Raw genomic sequence first — 13,666 nt, forward strand, 5'->3', positions numbered from 1 at the left:
TTTATCAGACATTTTGGGAGACACAAGTGAATAGGGAAAGAAATTATATATCAATATTCCTATGAGATATTAGACATTATGAAAATTTTGCCATTTATTATTCCCATTATTGCACTAGTTTTTTCCTTACATGTTGCCCCAAGAACACATTAATATGCTAATACGCTATACAGATACATTGTATTGAATGGGAAACTCCATTTATGGCCGTTTTACCCACATATTCCATGGTATATAAATTCCGCTATATCTTTCATAACATAGTTGAGGATAATCTTTTTACAAAGTTTGGTTAAAAAAAAATTAAAAAAATTGATTGGTGAATGAAAGAAAAGAAAAAGTTTGCGTTGCATCCACATGTACCAGACGTGGGCCGGATGTGGGCAGACACTATCTTGGATGTAAACAACTGAGTCCATAGCATAACATATTAATAAAATATATCCTCCCTCCTTATATATATATATATATATATATATATATATATATATATATTGTATGTATCGTTAGCAGCAGATTTTTTTCGTGTGCGCATTTCGAGTTAAAGTTTCAGATGGCTTCGTTTCGCTCATCACTAAATCAGAACGCTATGCTTTTCTGTGTCTGTTGTTCATTTCATTTTGTTAAATATTTCGAAACCACTGAATGAACTCAGCTGAACGAGATAAATTCCCGTCCCATTGATACCCGACCCGTCCCGCCGCCGCCGCAACCAAACACAGCTGCACCGACGGCGGTCATTGGCCACAGTGAGTACACCAGTGGATGACTCCTGCGTTCTCATTGGTCAACGGCGTGTCAATCAAACCCGGCACTGAAATGTCATTGGTTTCCTCTCAGCGTGCGGTGAATGCGGACAGCGCGAGCGTCACGGTGTGTTTGGGATGCATATGAGGAACGAGACGCGGGTACAGAATGTATCATGCATTTCTCTCCGTTTAAAACGAGCGTTTGCATTCGGAAAAACAGCGAGGCAGTTTAAAGCAGTTTTCTCAGGGCTGTTTAGATTATTAAGATTAGACATATGTTTACACGGGGGTTTTCTGATTGATTCATTACGCTAAAACGGTCAGAATTCAAATGTTTTAATGCTTTAAAAAAAAAAAAAAAAAACGTTTAAGGTTAGTCTTTTTAAACCGAAGCTGTGTCAGTCTGGTTTTACACCAATACGCGAAGAAACAGAGCTTTTAACATCTGTAAATAAGTATATATTTATGTGGAAATGTTGTGTTGTCGGAGCTTCAAACATCTGGCGAGAGAAGGATGTGAATCTGAATCTCAGCGAATAATGATGTGAATGATGCGGCATCCTTTATTTCAAACAAGTCACAGAGGAGAATCAAGGTAAAACACCAACTTTATTAATGATTGTGTTTAGAGAGCACTATATAACAATTCAAATACGATTGTGATGTTGTCTACTCTTTCCTCCATTTTAAATCAGTTGATCCACTTGCAAGGTGAATCTTTCAGATCTTAAATTGAAAGCAATGTGCAAGGCAAGCCTTTCTCTGGGTAAATATAACATCAGTGCAAAAAAGAAAAGAAAGAGACCATTTGTAAGGAGTCAAAGTGTAATACGAATCATGTCTCTGCAATTGTTTTCCCACCTATTCATCTGAGATGAAAGTCTGGAGGCTTTGATCCAGAAAGTATCTGGAATTCATTGAGCTTTTCATTCTGTATCATCTTCTTCTGGTCTGGCCTTGGCTAGGCCTTTTCTGTCTCAAAACTGCTGCTTTTAGAAATGGAGGGATGTTCTAGGTTCACAACATCGAACAGTCTTGGACTACTGTTGAGGCCTCTTGAAGTGATTGTGCTTCATAATGGAGGGATACATTTCCCAAGCATACATGAAGAGACACTTAATCATTTTATTCCTGTTGCTAGGATCCACAACTATTCAGTATACACGACTGTCATTCGCTCACGAGTTTCCTCTGCTGTCACTATGGTTTCAGCTTATACTGTACCACTGATAGTCTGCTGTGAGATGATTTCCACTTCAGTTTGACTTCTTTCTTAGAGCTTTTAAACAAGATAGAGACCTTTCAATGCAGACACCTTTTATTTGAGACTGGTCTGATATCATGTTATATCCCAAAAACATGTTCTTTCTTGTTTACTTTGGTAGAAAATCATCAGCCAAGACCTGTGAATGTAGGTCAAGGTGGAAACTCCTGAGTCGATACAAGCCGATTGCAAGATCGTGGTGAAATAGTGATCTGATTTCTCCTGATATGCCGGTGTGTGTGTGTGCTTGTTTTTCTGTTCCGGTGGGGACTTCAACCTGTGGAAACAAGATTATAAATCATACAGAATGAGTTTTTTTTTAAATGTAAAAATGCAGAAAGTTTTGTGTGATGGGTGGGTTTAGGGGTCGGGTTAGTGTAAGGTGAGATAGCCTACAGTTTGTACAGTATAACGTCTATGGAAGTCTCCACAAAGATAGGGAACCAGACGCGTGCGTGTGTGTGTGTGTGAAGATAATTATGTGTGTGCGAGACGAGTATGCTGCATGGGTGCTTGCATGTGGGTGGGTGAGTATATTTAGCATAAAAGTGTCTTATTCTCTCATTGGTTTTCATAGATGCATTTGGGTAAAGTGGCACCTTGAAAAATATTTTAAACCTAGCCTTTGTAGAGGAACCTTTTGCCAGGTTGCCAGATAAAATGCCCTCTTTGTCCTCTAGTGGAAAATGTACACTTTAAGCCAGGACTTTTCAACTCCATTAACAACTAGGCCAAATCATGGGGAAAAACATATTTTGGGCATATATAGTTCCATATGAATGTGCCCAGTTGGTATGTTGCTTTGTAACTGAAATCAGCCTTTAGTTAGGCTAAATAACTATCCTTGGCAAAATTGTTTATTCTGACTATTAATACATTTCATTTTAAGTTTTAGAAATATAAAATACCAAAGTATGTTACAGCTGTTATAAAGTAATAGGACGCTCAGTCTCAAGGCTGTGTGTTAAAGTGATTTTTTTTTTTTTTTTTTTGTCTCACTCTCCACTTTATGTTCTGCATTATCCATGGTACAATCAATGAAAAACACAGCCTCTTGTGGTTTATTGTTTTGGCTGTAAGTCTTGAATAAATATTATTGATCAATTAAAACAACACGGTTAAAGGGATTGCGTTATTCCATATAGTCCAAACAAGACTTACTTTCTTCTGCAGAATGGAAAAAAAGATCCATGGACCTACAGGACCACAGCGGTGCTCCTCTTTCCTTCAGTGATTTACTCATTAACATCAGGTGTCATCACTAATGGTCACAATGAGCGCTGTTAAACACAGGGGATTTTGTTGTGTAGCATCCAACCGTGAGACATTTTCAAGCCAACAATTTTGTGATACTTAATATTTAAAAGACGCTCAAAGAATGATTTCAGAAAACATTATGAGAACATTCATCAAATAACATTAGCCTATATTGTGATTTCATGAACATTGTTTTGAAAGTACTTAATTCTTACACTTGCATAACCTTTACATTAATTAAAGAGAAATGTTGGGAACTGTAACTATGAGGCAGGCTACAAAACCTTCCCACGTTCCAAGGATGTTCTTTTAACATGCATAACGGCACACACAACCTTATTCATTTTAAGTTAGTTCTAAATATTTAAAGGATGTTCCTAGAATGTTGTTCTAAGAACTTTTTATCCCAATATTATGAGAACATTTAAAAAAACCTTACAGACAATGCATAAATTATGTTTTTGTGGTAACTTTTCGAGAGCATTAATACGATTAAATAACATTGAACAAACATTCTATTAATGTTACTGGAAGAACTTTGAGAGAACCCTGTCAGAACGTTAGCCAAAGCTAGAACGGAACGTTAGCTGGGTTTATATAGGTTTGTGATTATTCTTCAGTCCTGCTATTAAAGCTCAGTGGCTCAGATAAATGACATCTAGCTATTAATGGTCTGATGGACAGCTGTTAAAACTAAACCAATAATTGTATTATATTCTTCAGTGAAAGAGGTAAAAATAAATGAGCAAATCCATACAGATCAACCAAATTTTAGAAAATTCTTCAGTCCAAATATTTGATTTCTGTTACTTTAATTTCCTATTATCACTGTAAATCTGCTTTGAAACAATCTATATTGTTAAAAGCGATATATAAATGAAGGTGACTTGACATAATGATGGACATAAATTATGACCATTAGCCCCCAACATATTTTGTTGTATTGAATATCTGAACATGCATTATATCAAAAGAAAGAACATTGCCTCTGCTTTTAAACTAACAACCAAAAATCTATTCTTTTTTTTATCAACACTTGAATGTTAAGTTTCATAAAAAAAAGCAACATTTTGAGCAAAAAGTTCTAACCCATAACCATTTTTGTCTAAGACTACATCCAGATCAGATCAAAATATAGATAGAGTAGATTCTTATTACTATTACATTTTGATAACTACAGTATCTATGGCAGAAGGCCATGCGACAAAATATAGGGTATGAGGGTTCAGGGTTTCCTTATGAACTCTGCACCAATTTTATATTTTGCTCAAAACAAGTATCTTATAAAAACGGTTCGCTATTTGAGAGTTCACTCGATAATGTCCACCATGGTTTTGCACACAACTAGAAATGTGTTCTCTCTGAACATTTTTGCATTTCTCCGAGAAACTTTCCTTTCACTCACAAAGAATGCATCTGCATTTCCCTTCAGGGGCTCCGTACTTTAAACATGCTTGCTTGACGTGCTAGAACCAATGAGGTTCATTCTCGTGTTACGCAGCACGTTTGAGCTTCTGCAAGAACCAATGAGGTTAATTCTCGTGTTACGCATCACGTTTGAGCTTCAGCAAGAACCAATGAGGTTCATTCTCGTGTTACGCTGCACGTTTGAGCTTCTGCAAGAACCAATGAGGTTCATTCTCGTGTTTTACGCAGCACGTTTGAGCTTCAGCAAGAACCAATGAGGTTCCTTCTCGTGTTACGCATCACGTTTGAGCTTCTGCAGGAACCAATGAGGTTCCTTCTCGTGTTACACATCACGATTGAGCTTCTGCATGAACCAATGAGGTTTGTTCTCGTGCGTCAACCATGTAGGGTTTAGCTTGCGTTTACCATATTTCAGTACTTTATGTATGGACGTTGATCAATGTTTATGTGAACAAAAGCCTGAATTAAATAATATAAAGTGATTGTGTGTTTTCAGAAGACTCAGATTAAATCGCTCTATTCATATGGATTTCATATTCATAAACGTTTTGAACCGTTAGAGTTTTGGGTAAATAGACTTTCAATGAATGGAGACTGAAATATCTCTTGATTAATTCAAATTATCTTCATTTGTGTTGCAAAGATGATTGAAAGTCTTATGGGTTTGGAACGACATGAGACTAATTGATTACTGAATTTATTTAATTTTTAGGTGAACTTAACTTTGTTTATTATGAAATACTGATTAATAATGCTAAATGTAGATGACATGGCATGACAAGTTTTTTTTTAAATTATGATTATTAAAACAAAGTATTTTGAAAACGTTCATATCAAATCGTCATATATAATTATGAAATTGTTTGCGACGTAGCTGCTGTCAGATCCAACACAGTTGGCTGCTTAATTTTTCAACTAGGTTTTTTTGTTGTTGTTGCAAACTTTCTCTTCATCGTTTACAAAACAATTTAGAGTCAAATGATTTGAACAAGCATATGATCCTCTGATGCGATCTGCGATGAAATGAGAAATAAACCATCCATTTGTTCCTGAAGCTGTGGAATCTGTACCGTCTTAAACAAGCTACGTAAACTCTTCCGTTTGTCCTGTTGTTGACAGACTCAGGTGTGTGGAGTACGTCAGAAACGAAACTCACATCTGTATACTTCAGTGTAGACAGCGTCAGTGATTATAATGAATTCTATTTGCTTTTAACGCAACGCTCACATCTGGTGTAGACTGGTGTCAGCCATTAAGCGACTGGATGCCATGTGGAGATAGAGTGATGATGTATAACTATTTCACAATAAACCTACTCTAAACCTGCAGTCAGCTGGCATCATCACTTTACTGCGACTCTATATTGTGTTACATGTTAGATAGTTTGTGACGTTGTGAAGCTAATTCCTTTTCTCTGCTTCCCCAGGCTCTGCCTCCATGCTGAGATGTGTGCTAGCGACCTGTCCGATAGGCTGAGCTTGCTCTCTTTACCATGTAACTGCAAAAAGAAGAATGCTTTATTCCTCCACTAGTCTGCTTGTGGCTTCAGGGCCGCCCAGCGCCACCCGGCCCCCCCCACCGAGGGCGCTGACCCAGCCAGCGGGTACAAGAGCCATGGAGAACTCCTCTGCAAAAGCCAACAGCTCGCTGGAGCTCCGGACTCTATCGGGATACACAACGCCTCCAGCTGTCGGGCCGGACCCCGTCCAGGGCCTGAACCTGCCCCTTCAGGTGTTCTTCGGGTCGGTCATCATCTGCGTGCTGCTGCTGGCCTTCCTCGGGAACATGGTGGTCTGCGCCATGGTTTACCAGAGAGCCGCCATGCGCTCCGCTATTAACATCTTACTGGCCAGTCTCGCCTTTGCCGACATGATGCTAGCGGTCCTCAACATGCCTTTTGCCCTGGTCACAATGGTGACCACGCACTGGATCTTCGGAGAGGTGTTTTGCCGCGTGTCAGCCATGTTCTTCTGGATGTTCGTGATGGAGGGAGTAGCGATTTTACTGATCATCAGCGTGGACCGTTTCCTAATCATCGTGCAAAAGCAGGACAAGCTAAGTCCGCGCAGGGCCAAAGTGTTAATCGCAGTCTCGTGGTCTCTGTCTTTCTGCTTCTCTTTCCCTCTTTCCGTTGGCCATCCGGCCCTGGACATTCCCCCCAGAGCACCACAGTGTGTTTTCGGGTACACGGCGGACCGGGGCTACCATGCCTACATGATGCTGATAATGCTGGTGTTCTTCTTTGTACCGTTCCTGGTGATGCTGTACACGTTCATGGGCATCTTGAGCACACTCCGCCACAACGCGCTCCGCATCCACTCCCACCCGGACTCGGTGTGCCTCAGCCAGGCCAGCAAACTGGGTCTGATGAGCCTCCAGAGACCCTTTCAGATGAACGTCGACATGAGCTTCAAAACACGTGCCTTCACCACCATCCTCATCCTGTTCTCGGTGTTCACCGCATGCTGGGCTCCGTTCGCCACCTACAGCCTGCTGTCCACATTCAGTCGCCCCTTCTACTACAGGCAGAATTTTTTTGAGATCAGCACGTGGCTGCTGTGGATTTGCTACCTCAAATCAGCTCTGAATCCTCTGATCTACTACTGGCGTATCAAGAAGTTTCGCGACGCCTGCCTTGACCTGATGCCCAAGTACTTCAAGTTCCTGCCGCAGTTGCCCGGCCACACGAGGAGACGGATCCGCCCCAGTGCCGTTTATGTGTGCGGGGACCACCGCTCCGTGGTGTAGTGGAGGACCTCTTTTAACCCTGAAGCGTCTTTTGTAATTCGTATGGTACAGTCTTATCAAGCTGTGATCTGTTTGGTCTTTCTTAAAACTGCGGGATGTTTTAGCTGTAAAAGATTGTACAGATGAGAAGAAGCCTGTACAGTTAAACTACTTTAATTGCACAATGTTTTTTATAGGGTTTAGAATTTACTAGAAGTTTGTTCAGTACATATCAGTCAGGTGCTGCTATATTTGGTGAAAATGTGCAATCTTCTGTTTAATGCCATTGAATGTTATATTTTGTGTGCTGTATTTGTTTTTTTTCCTGGCTTTGTGATCCGGTTTACACTTTAACATATATCTATTTAATTTTATTATTGATTGTTCAACTATTCTTTTTTTTTTTTAGGGATACACAGATTATGAAAATTTTGGCCGATAGCGATAACTGACAGTTCTTTAAATTTGGAAGCCGATAACGGATATATTGGCCGATAAATCTAAATCCAAATCCAAATTTTTATATCGTTTTTGAGAGCCTGATTACAAAAAAACAAAAGTCTCACCATTAAAAGCCATGTCCCAAGCACTTTAACATAAATCAAACATATACAGTTTAAAAGTTTTAAAATGGGCCAACTTTCCAAAAAAACTAAATAAAATTTGCCTTAAAAATAAACTGCCTAAATAATTCAAGTCATTGGACATCATACTTGCATATAAATAATCAAATTGCATATGCCATGGATAAAATAAGATAATTAGTTATTTATCAGCTTTAAGATATTAGTCAAATTTTCCATCAAATTTTTCCGATATATCATGCATACCTACTTTCATTTCAGTGTGGAAAAAAGGCAATTGACAAAGGTGACTATTCAGCGTGTTCCAATCTGATCAGACTTTGTGGAAATACAGTACATGATTTTTATGTGTGTTTTTTTATTTTTTTTATTGTGATTTCCATTTCTGGAGGTGAATAAAATCATGGAAATTAATCAAATTGTAATTCATGGATATTCCATTCTAGTTATTGCTTGTTGTGAGTGTAATCGTGAAGGGTTTTTCCCCCCCTTGGTGTCACGAATGAATGGAAATGTCAAGAAGTTTATTGGTCAGAAGTGGGAGAACCCTGTCAGTATTTGTGTACAGTACAGTACAGGTATGTACAGTATATATCATATGAACAACAGCTGACCAACTGCTTGCTGGTGACATGGCGTTAAAAGTCAATAAAGAAAAACAACAACAAACAACCAACCACAGATATGTTTATTATATCTTTTTGAAATGTCAAACGGCTGGCGTCTGAGGATCTGTTTCATCCCTCTGTCAGCTGCGACTGGAGCAAGGTCGGTGTGAGCCTTTGTAGTGTGCCGCTGCATTCAGATGATGATTTCTTTCTAAGGATAAACCCTGAAGCTTTATGGAGTCTGAAAGGTAATGTTCCTTCGCTAGTGTCCCTCGTGGGGTTGATTATTTCTCCAGCCACCGCTAATGAGGATGCTGTGGGCTTTAGAAGCTCATCAGACCCAATGTGTGCAACTCCATTACTTAGCAACAGTATGTATTACTTGGCAACCAGCTTGTGTTACTTAGAGTTGACACACTCTCTCGTGGGAGTTTTTGTTTTTTGGAGAAGCTACTATAACATTGACATTTAACATGGTTTCTCAGGGGTGTTTTGTGATCTTGAAATATCAGTAACATAATAATTAAATGATTTAGATCACACACACACACACACACACACACACACACACACACACACATTTAAAAACGATTTAGTAAATGATAGTTGACAAAACATTTAAAAAATATAATTTGTTGCAAAAAAAAATATGCAGTTGTTCCAAAATGTAATATTGGGGAAATGATTACATTACAATGGTTATTGTCCATATTTTCATACCAGTCTTTCAGAATAAAAAAAAATAAAAAAATTAGGAGGACATTTCTCCCATGCTTCATAAAATGAAAATGATTAAATAGGCTAGGCTATACCATTATATTATAAATCTCTGGTTTTAATCATCTGTTTCTGGAAATAGTATAGTTAGTAACATACATGGTTAATTCCAACTATAAAATTATATGAATTATTAAAAACTACATTTGCATCAGGGTTGCATCAAATTTTAATTGTATTTTTTTAATTTGTCAATTTGAACAAAAAGCTATTTTTTTGTCAACTCACTTCAGATTCAAGAAATGTCAATCACTTACAACTGTGAGTAGTGGCCGGACCTGGCCAGGTTGTTCACCTGTTTCTATTTGTGAATTTCATAGTATATTTGCTAATATTTTGTTTATTTATGTTCATTTAAATTTTTTGAAACCACATTTTACACTTTATCACACAGAACAAAAATATAAAGCAGTTGCTTAATAATGAAAATAAATATCAACCTGATCACGAAAATCTGAATGCTCTTTATATTCAGTGATCATATCTGCAGTGTGTTGAGGTCCTATAGGCCACTGAGTGATTTATAAACAACACTTTAAAAGCAATCCTAAATGTAACTGGGAGCCAGTGTAAAGACTTGAGGACTGGTGTGATGTGTTGATATGTTCTGGTTCTGCTCTTATGGTGTGTTTGGGAAGGCCAGTGAGGAGTCCGTTACTATAATCCACCCTTGTATAGAAGTCTTGTATGGAAACAAAGCATCTCATTCTTGTAATATTGTTCAGATGATAGTATGCTGATTTAGTTATTGCTTTGACATGACTACTGAAACTAAGGTCTAGTGTCACACCAAGATTCCTGACTTGATGTTTAGTTGTTTGACCCCTAGAGTGAAGGTATGCGTTCACCTTGAGAACTTCATCTTTGTTTCCAAACGCAATGACCTCGGTTTTGTCTTTGTTTAACTGAAGAAGGTTCTGGCACATCCAACTGTTGACTTCACCAATGCATCGGCACAGGGAGTGATTGGGCCTGTAGTTGTTAGGAGCAGGACAGAAAAAGAAAAAGGGAATATGAAAAACAATGTATTAAAATGTGTCCAAACAGAGATTAATAAGCTTAACCTATCATTTTTATCTCTGTAAGTCTTGAAGTTAATCAACTTTTGACATTTCTGCCTGAGAGGGCAAAGTGATTAATGTTAACATCCGTTCATATCCGAGTGTCTCTGGAACAGGGATTTGACTGGGCCAGTTTATAATATAACTTTCATTCTAGTACATTTTATGAATATGCTTCATCATATATTGTGCTCTTGCTGTGTGTGCATGTATTGTTATAAATTGAGCTTTAGAGTGTTATAGTTTTAGAAGTGTATTTGTGTGTTCATTGGGTCTTAACATTTTTCTTATCAGGTATTTAACTATGTTCACACTCTCACTCTCAACTTCTGTTGTTGTTCTCAAAAAACGAAGTTACACATCATCTCCCTGCTATTCCCATGGCAACAAGAAGCAAAAGTGTATAAGAAACCGGTCCCTGGACACTGCAAAGAAAAGGGCAAAATTACAAAAATGTAAAGGAGTGGAAATTGTGCACATATACAATAATAGCCATCTGGACCAACCAAGAAATCCTGCAAAGCAGACCCAGTATCAAACCCGGCATATGAAAATCCATTTCACAGATCATATTAGACCTCAAAATATACCACACCCTATTTGAGTAAACCAATTTTCTTCAATCTGAAATCTGTGATATAAAAATGTATTTCTGGTTACAATTATCAAGTAAACAATTAATCAAATGTAATATTTCACTGTCAAAGTACTTGATGTGCTTTCAGAATAATCAGTGTATATTCATAATTGAAACCCATTAGATGTAGTGCAGTGTTAATCCATTCTGCGAGAAAATATCCATTTACACGGCGGCACATTTTAATCAGGTTGCAGGAATGTGGGCGGGTGTGAAATCATAATTATGAGGCTCGCTGTTTGTTGTTGTATTTATAGAATCCGAAATATGAGTCCTTCTGTGAATTTGTTTGTCCATCAATCCATTTTCTATACCTGGAATATCCTAAGTATGGTCCCAGCATGCCTCAGGCCTGAACAGGGTTATAGCACACATTCACATTCACTCAGACCTACAGCGATGATGAATTTAGACGGTCTACCTTCTCGATCTGTACATTATTATATGTACAGCTGAATGGTGGCCTTTAAATAGTGTGAATGTGGCTTTAAATCGCTTTCAGATGCCTCGACAGCTCAGGCGTTTCTTTTATTCTTGTTCCGACTGTAACATACTTCAGTGCTTATGCCCTTACTATACCAGATTATTCTAGTTTACTGAAGGTGTGGCCTTCATCTTCATCTGGCCTTCATCAGCACCTGAATCGAATAGCAGGCACTTGATGTAGTGATAAAAGGCTCTCTTGAGATGAACGCTTTCTATACAGAATTACTCACTGCCAGGTGCACATTGGTTGACATGTATAAATCAGTGGTTTGAAAACAATAGGCAGTGTCCTCAGTTTCTTTAATCAAATGTAAATTCATGTTCCAGTTTTATCCGACGCGGATACATTTTCCAAAAAAAAAAAAAAAAACTACACTATTAAAATCCCAACATTTTGGGTATGTTTTATTTGTGAACTGAAGTTCAGATATTCTTTTTAATTATCAGATTTCAGTTCCTTTTCAGATACAGAATTGCCTCCTCTAACGTGACTTTCCTCCATTCATTCTCTATCAAATCCACAGCACATGTAGGCTAGACTGCATCTGAAATCACATAGCAATTTTTTTTTTTTTTTTTTTTTACAAAACAGTATTTAACAAAAGAAGCATGTCTGAATTCACAGTATTCGTAAACGTGTAAGCAGAAAGTACCTGGATGACCTACTTCTTCCGGCATACGATGGACACTTTACTATCCCATGAGGCCACAGGAGAGGATTTGTGATTGGCACTGAAGCGACCGCGACGCAACTGACTCTGGAAGCTCACGTGATACTGATAACGTGGCAAATGAAGTAGGCTACGTCCGGAATAAATTCATACTTTATAGAACATACTTTTTTAGCGGGCGTTACGCAGCCGTGGTCTATCAGAATCAGAATCAGAGGAGGCAAGAGATGCTGTAACTTTAACCGCTGCTGTCACTTTAGAAAAATTCTTTTTCCACTGTTTAATACGCTATTTTTTCATTACATTTATATTTGTGTGGATTATTTTCTCATTATTTTGTCCTTTTCCTTCTTTGAGAGAATGCTCATATGAAAACAATGAGTGTTAAGCTTAATGATCCAGGTCTGCTCTCCTGACTTAATTTACAATCTATCGATTAATATTTACTAAGTCTCTCGTTTTTCTCCCCAAACCCTCACTTTCCAGGTTTTTCACACGGATACAGTAATTGTTTCCCCTTTTCACTTCTAATCTGTATAAGCAGTGTTTACTTGAATGTTTCTAAAGCAGGTAAAAAGGTCTACTATATTTATTGTCTGTCAAAATGACGGAAAGCACTTTGAAATCACTCAATGTTCCAGGTGATGAACATTTTTGATTAATCAACATGTTTCATAATATACAGATATTAGACTACAATGCACATCATGTCAGTAATATTGCTGCGGAAAATTAATTTGGGAGTTATGATTGTTGTAGTCATTTGTTAATGCTTTTACACTTTTAATTGTCCTTTTAATGTTCTATGTTTGAAGGGTTAGTAAAATAATGTGATCTTATTGTACCGTTTTTGAAAATGCTTATTGCGTTCACTTTGGCTGATTGTTTCCATCATTTGAGCTAAGCGTCATGAGGCGTAGGGAAAAGGTGGATAACCCGCTAGTGATGGGAATGCACTGAAACTCCTTTCTCGATGTGAACCCTTGAATATTTTTTTACTTACCTTGGCATGCGGAACAAAGTAAGGTGAGTTAAATTTGATGTTTATAAAAAAAATGCAGTAAACTCACACTATTCTGAATTTGGCCCGTTTGACAGTCAATTGGCATATTAGATTAATATTATTTCAGAGAGCTCGTTTATAGTCATTTGAATAGGATGCAAAATATCATTGATTTGATATAGCTAATTATTTGTAGGAAAAAGAAAACCTTATATGATCAAAACACTTTTGATTGAATGAGTCATGTGTGTAACTTGAGGGTTCTTGACCTCAAACTTTCACATTTCCCCCCACATTTAGCAGCTACAAAGAACTACAACTTAACAGTTTATTTTTTGGTCCTATAAATCCTTTATATTTGTACATCTCAGCTGTCATGTATGATTTTACAGGCACAATGGAAAAATATTTAAA

At 37.7% G+C, this 13,666-nt stretch overlaps 1 protein-coding gene across 1 annotated transcript; it reads left to right on the top strand.

The window, feature by feature from the left end:
- The first annotated feature begins 501 nt into the window (after positions 1–501).
- Positions 502–13,542, top strand: gpr63 (G protein-coupled receptor 63). Its single transcript, XM_082147982.1, has 2 exons — positions 502–1,344; positions 6,125–13,542. Exon 2 carries the CDS (start codon positions 6,211–6,213, stop codon positions 7,444–7,446), a length of 1,236 nt encoding a protein of 411 aa, XP_082004108.1. The 5' UTR covers positions 502–1,344; positions 6,125–6,210; the 3' UTR covers positions 7,447–13,542.
- The last annotated feature ends 124 nt before the right edge of the window (positions 13,543–13,666 follow it).

This window comes from Leuciscus leuciscus (assembly GCF_965113295.1).
Source record: "Leuciscus leuciscus genome assembly, chromosome: 19".
Classification (NCBI taxonomy): domain Eukaryota; kingdom Metazoa; phylum Chordata; class Actinopteri; order Cypriniformes; family Leuciscidae; genus Leuciscus; species Leuciscus leuciscus.

Excerpts from the sequence above, each read along its gene's own strand:
- gpr63 (XM_082147982.1), top strand. The coding sequence starts at position 6,211 with ATGCTTTATTCCTCCACTAGTCTGCTTGTGGCTTCAGGGCCGCCCAGC.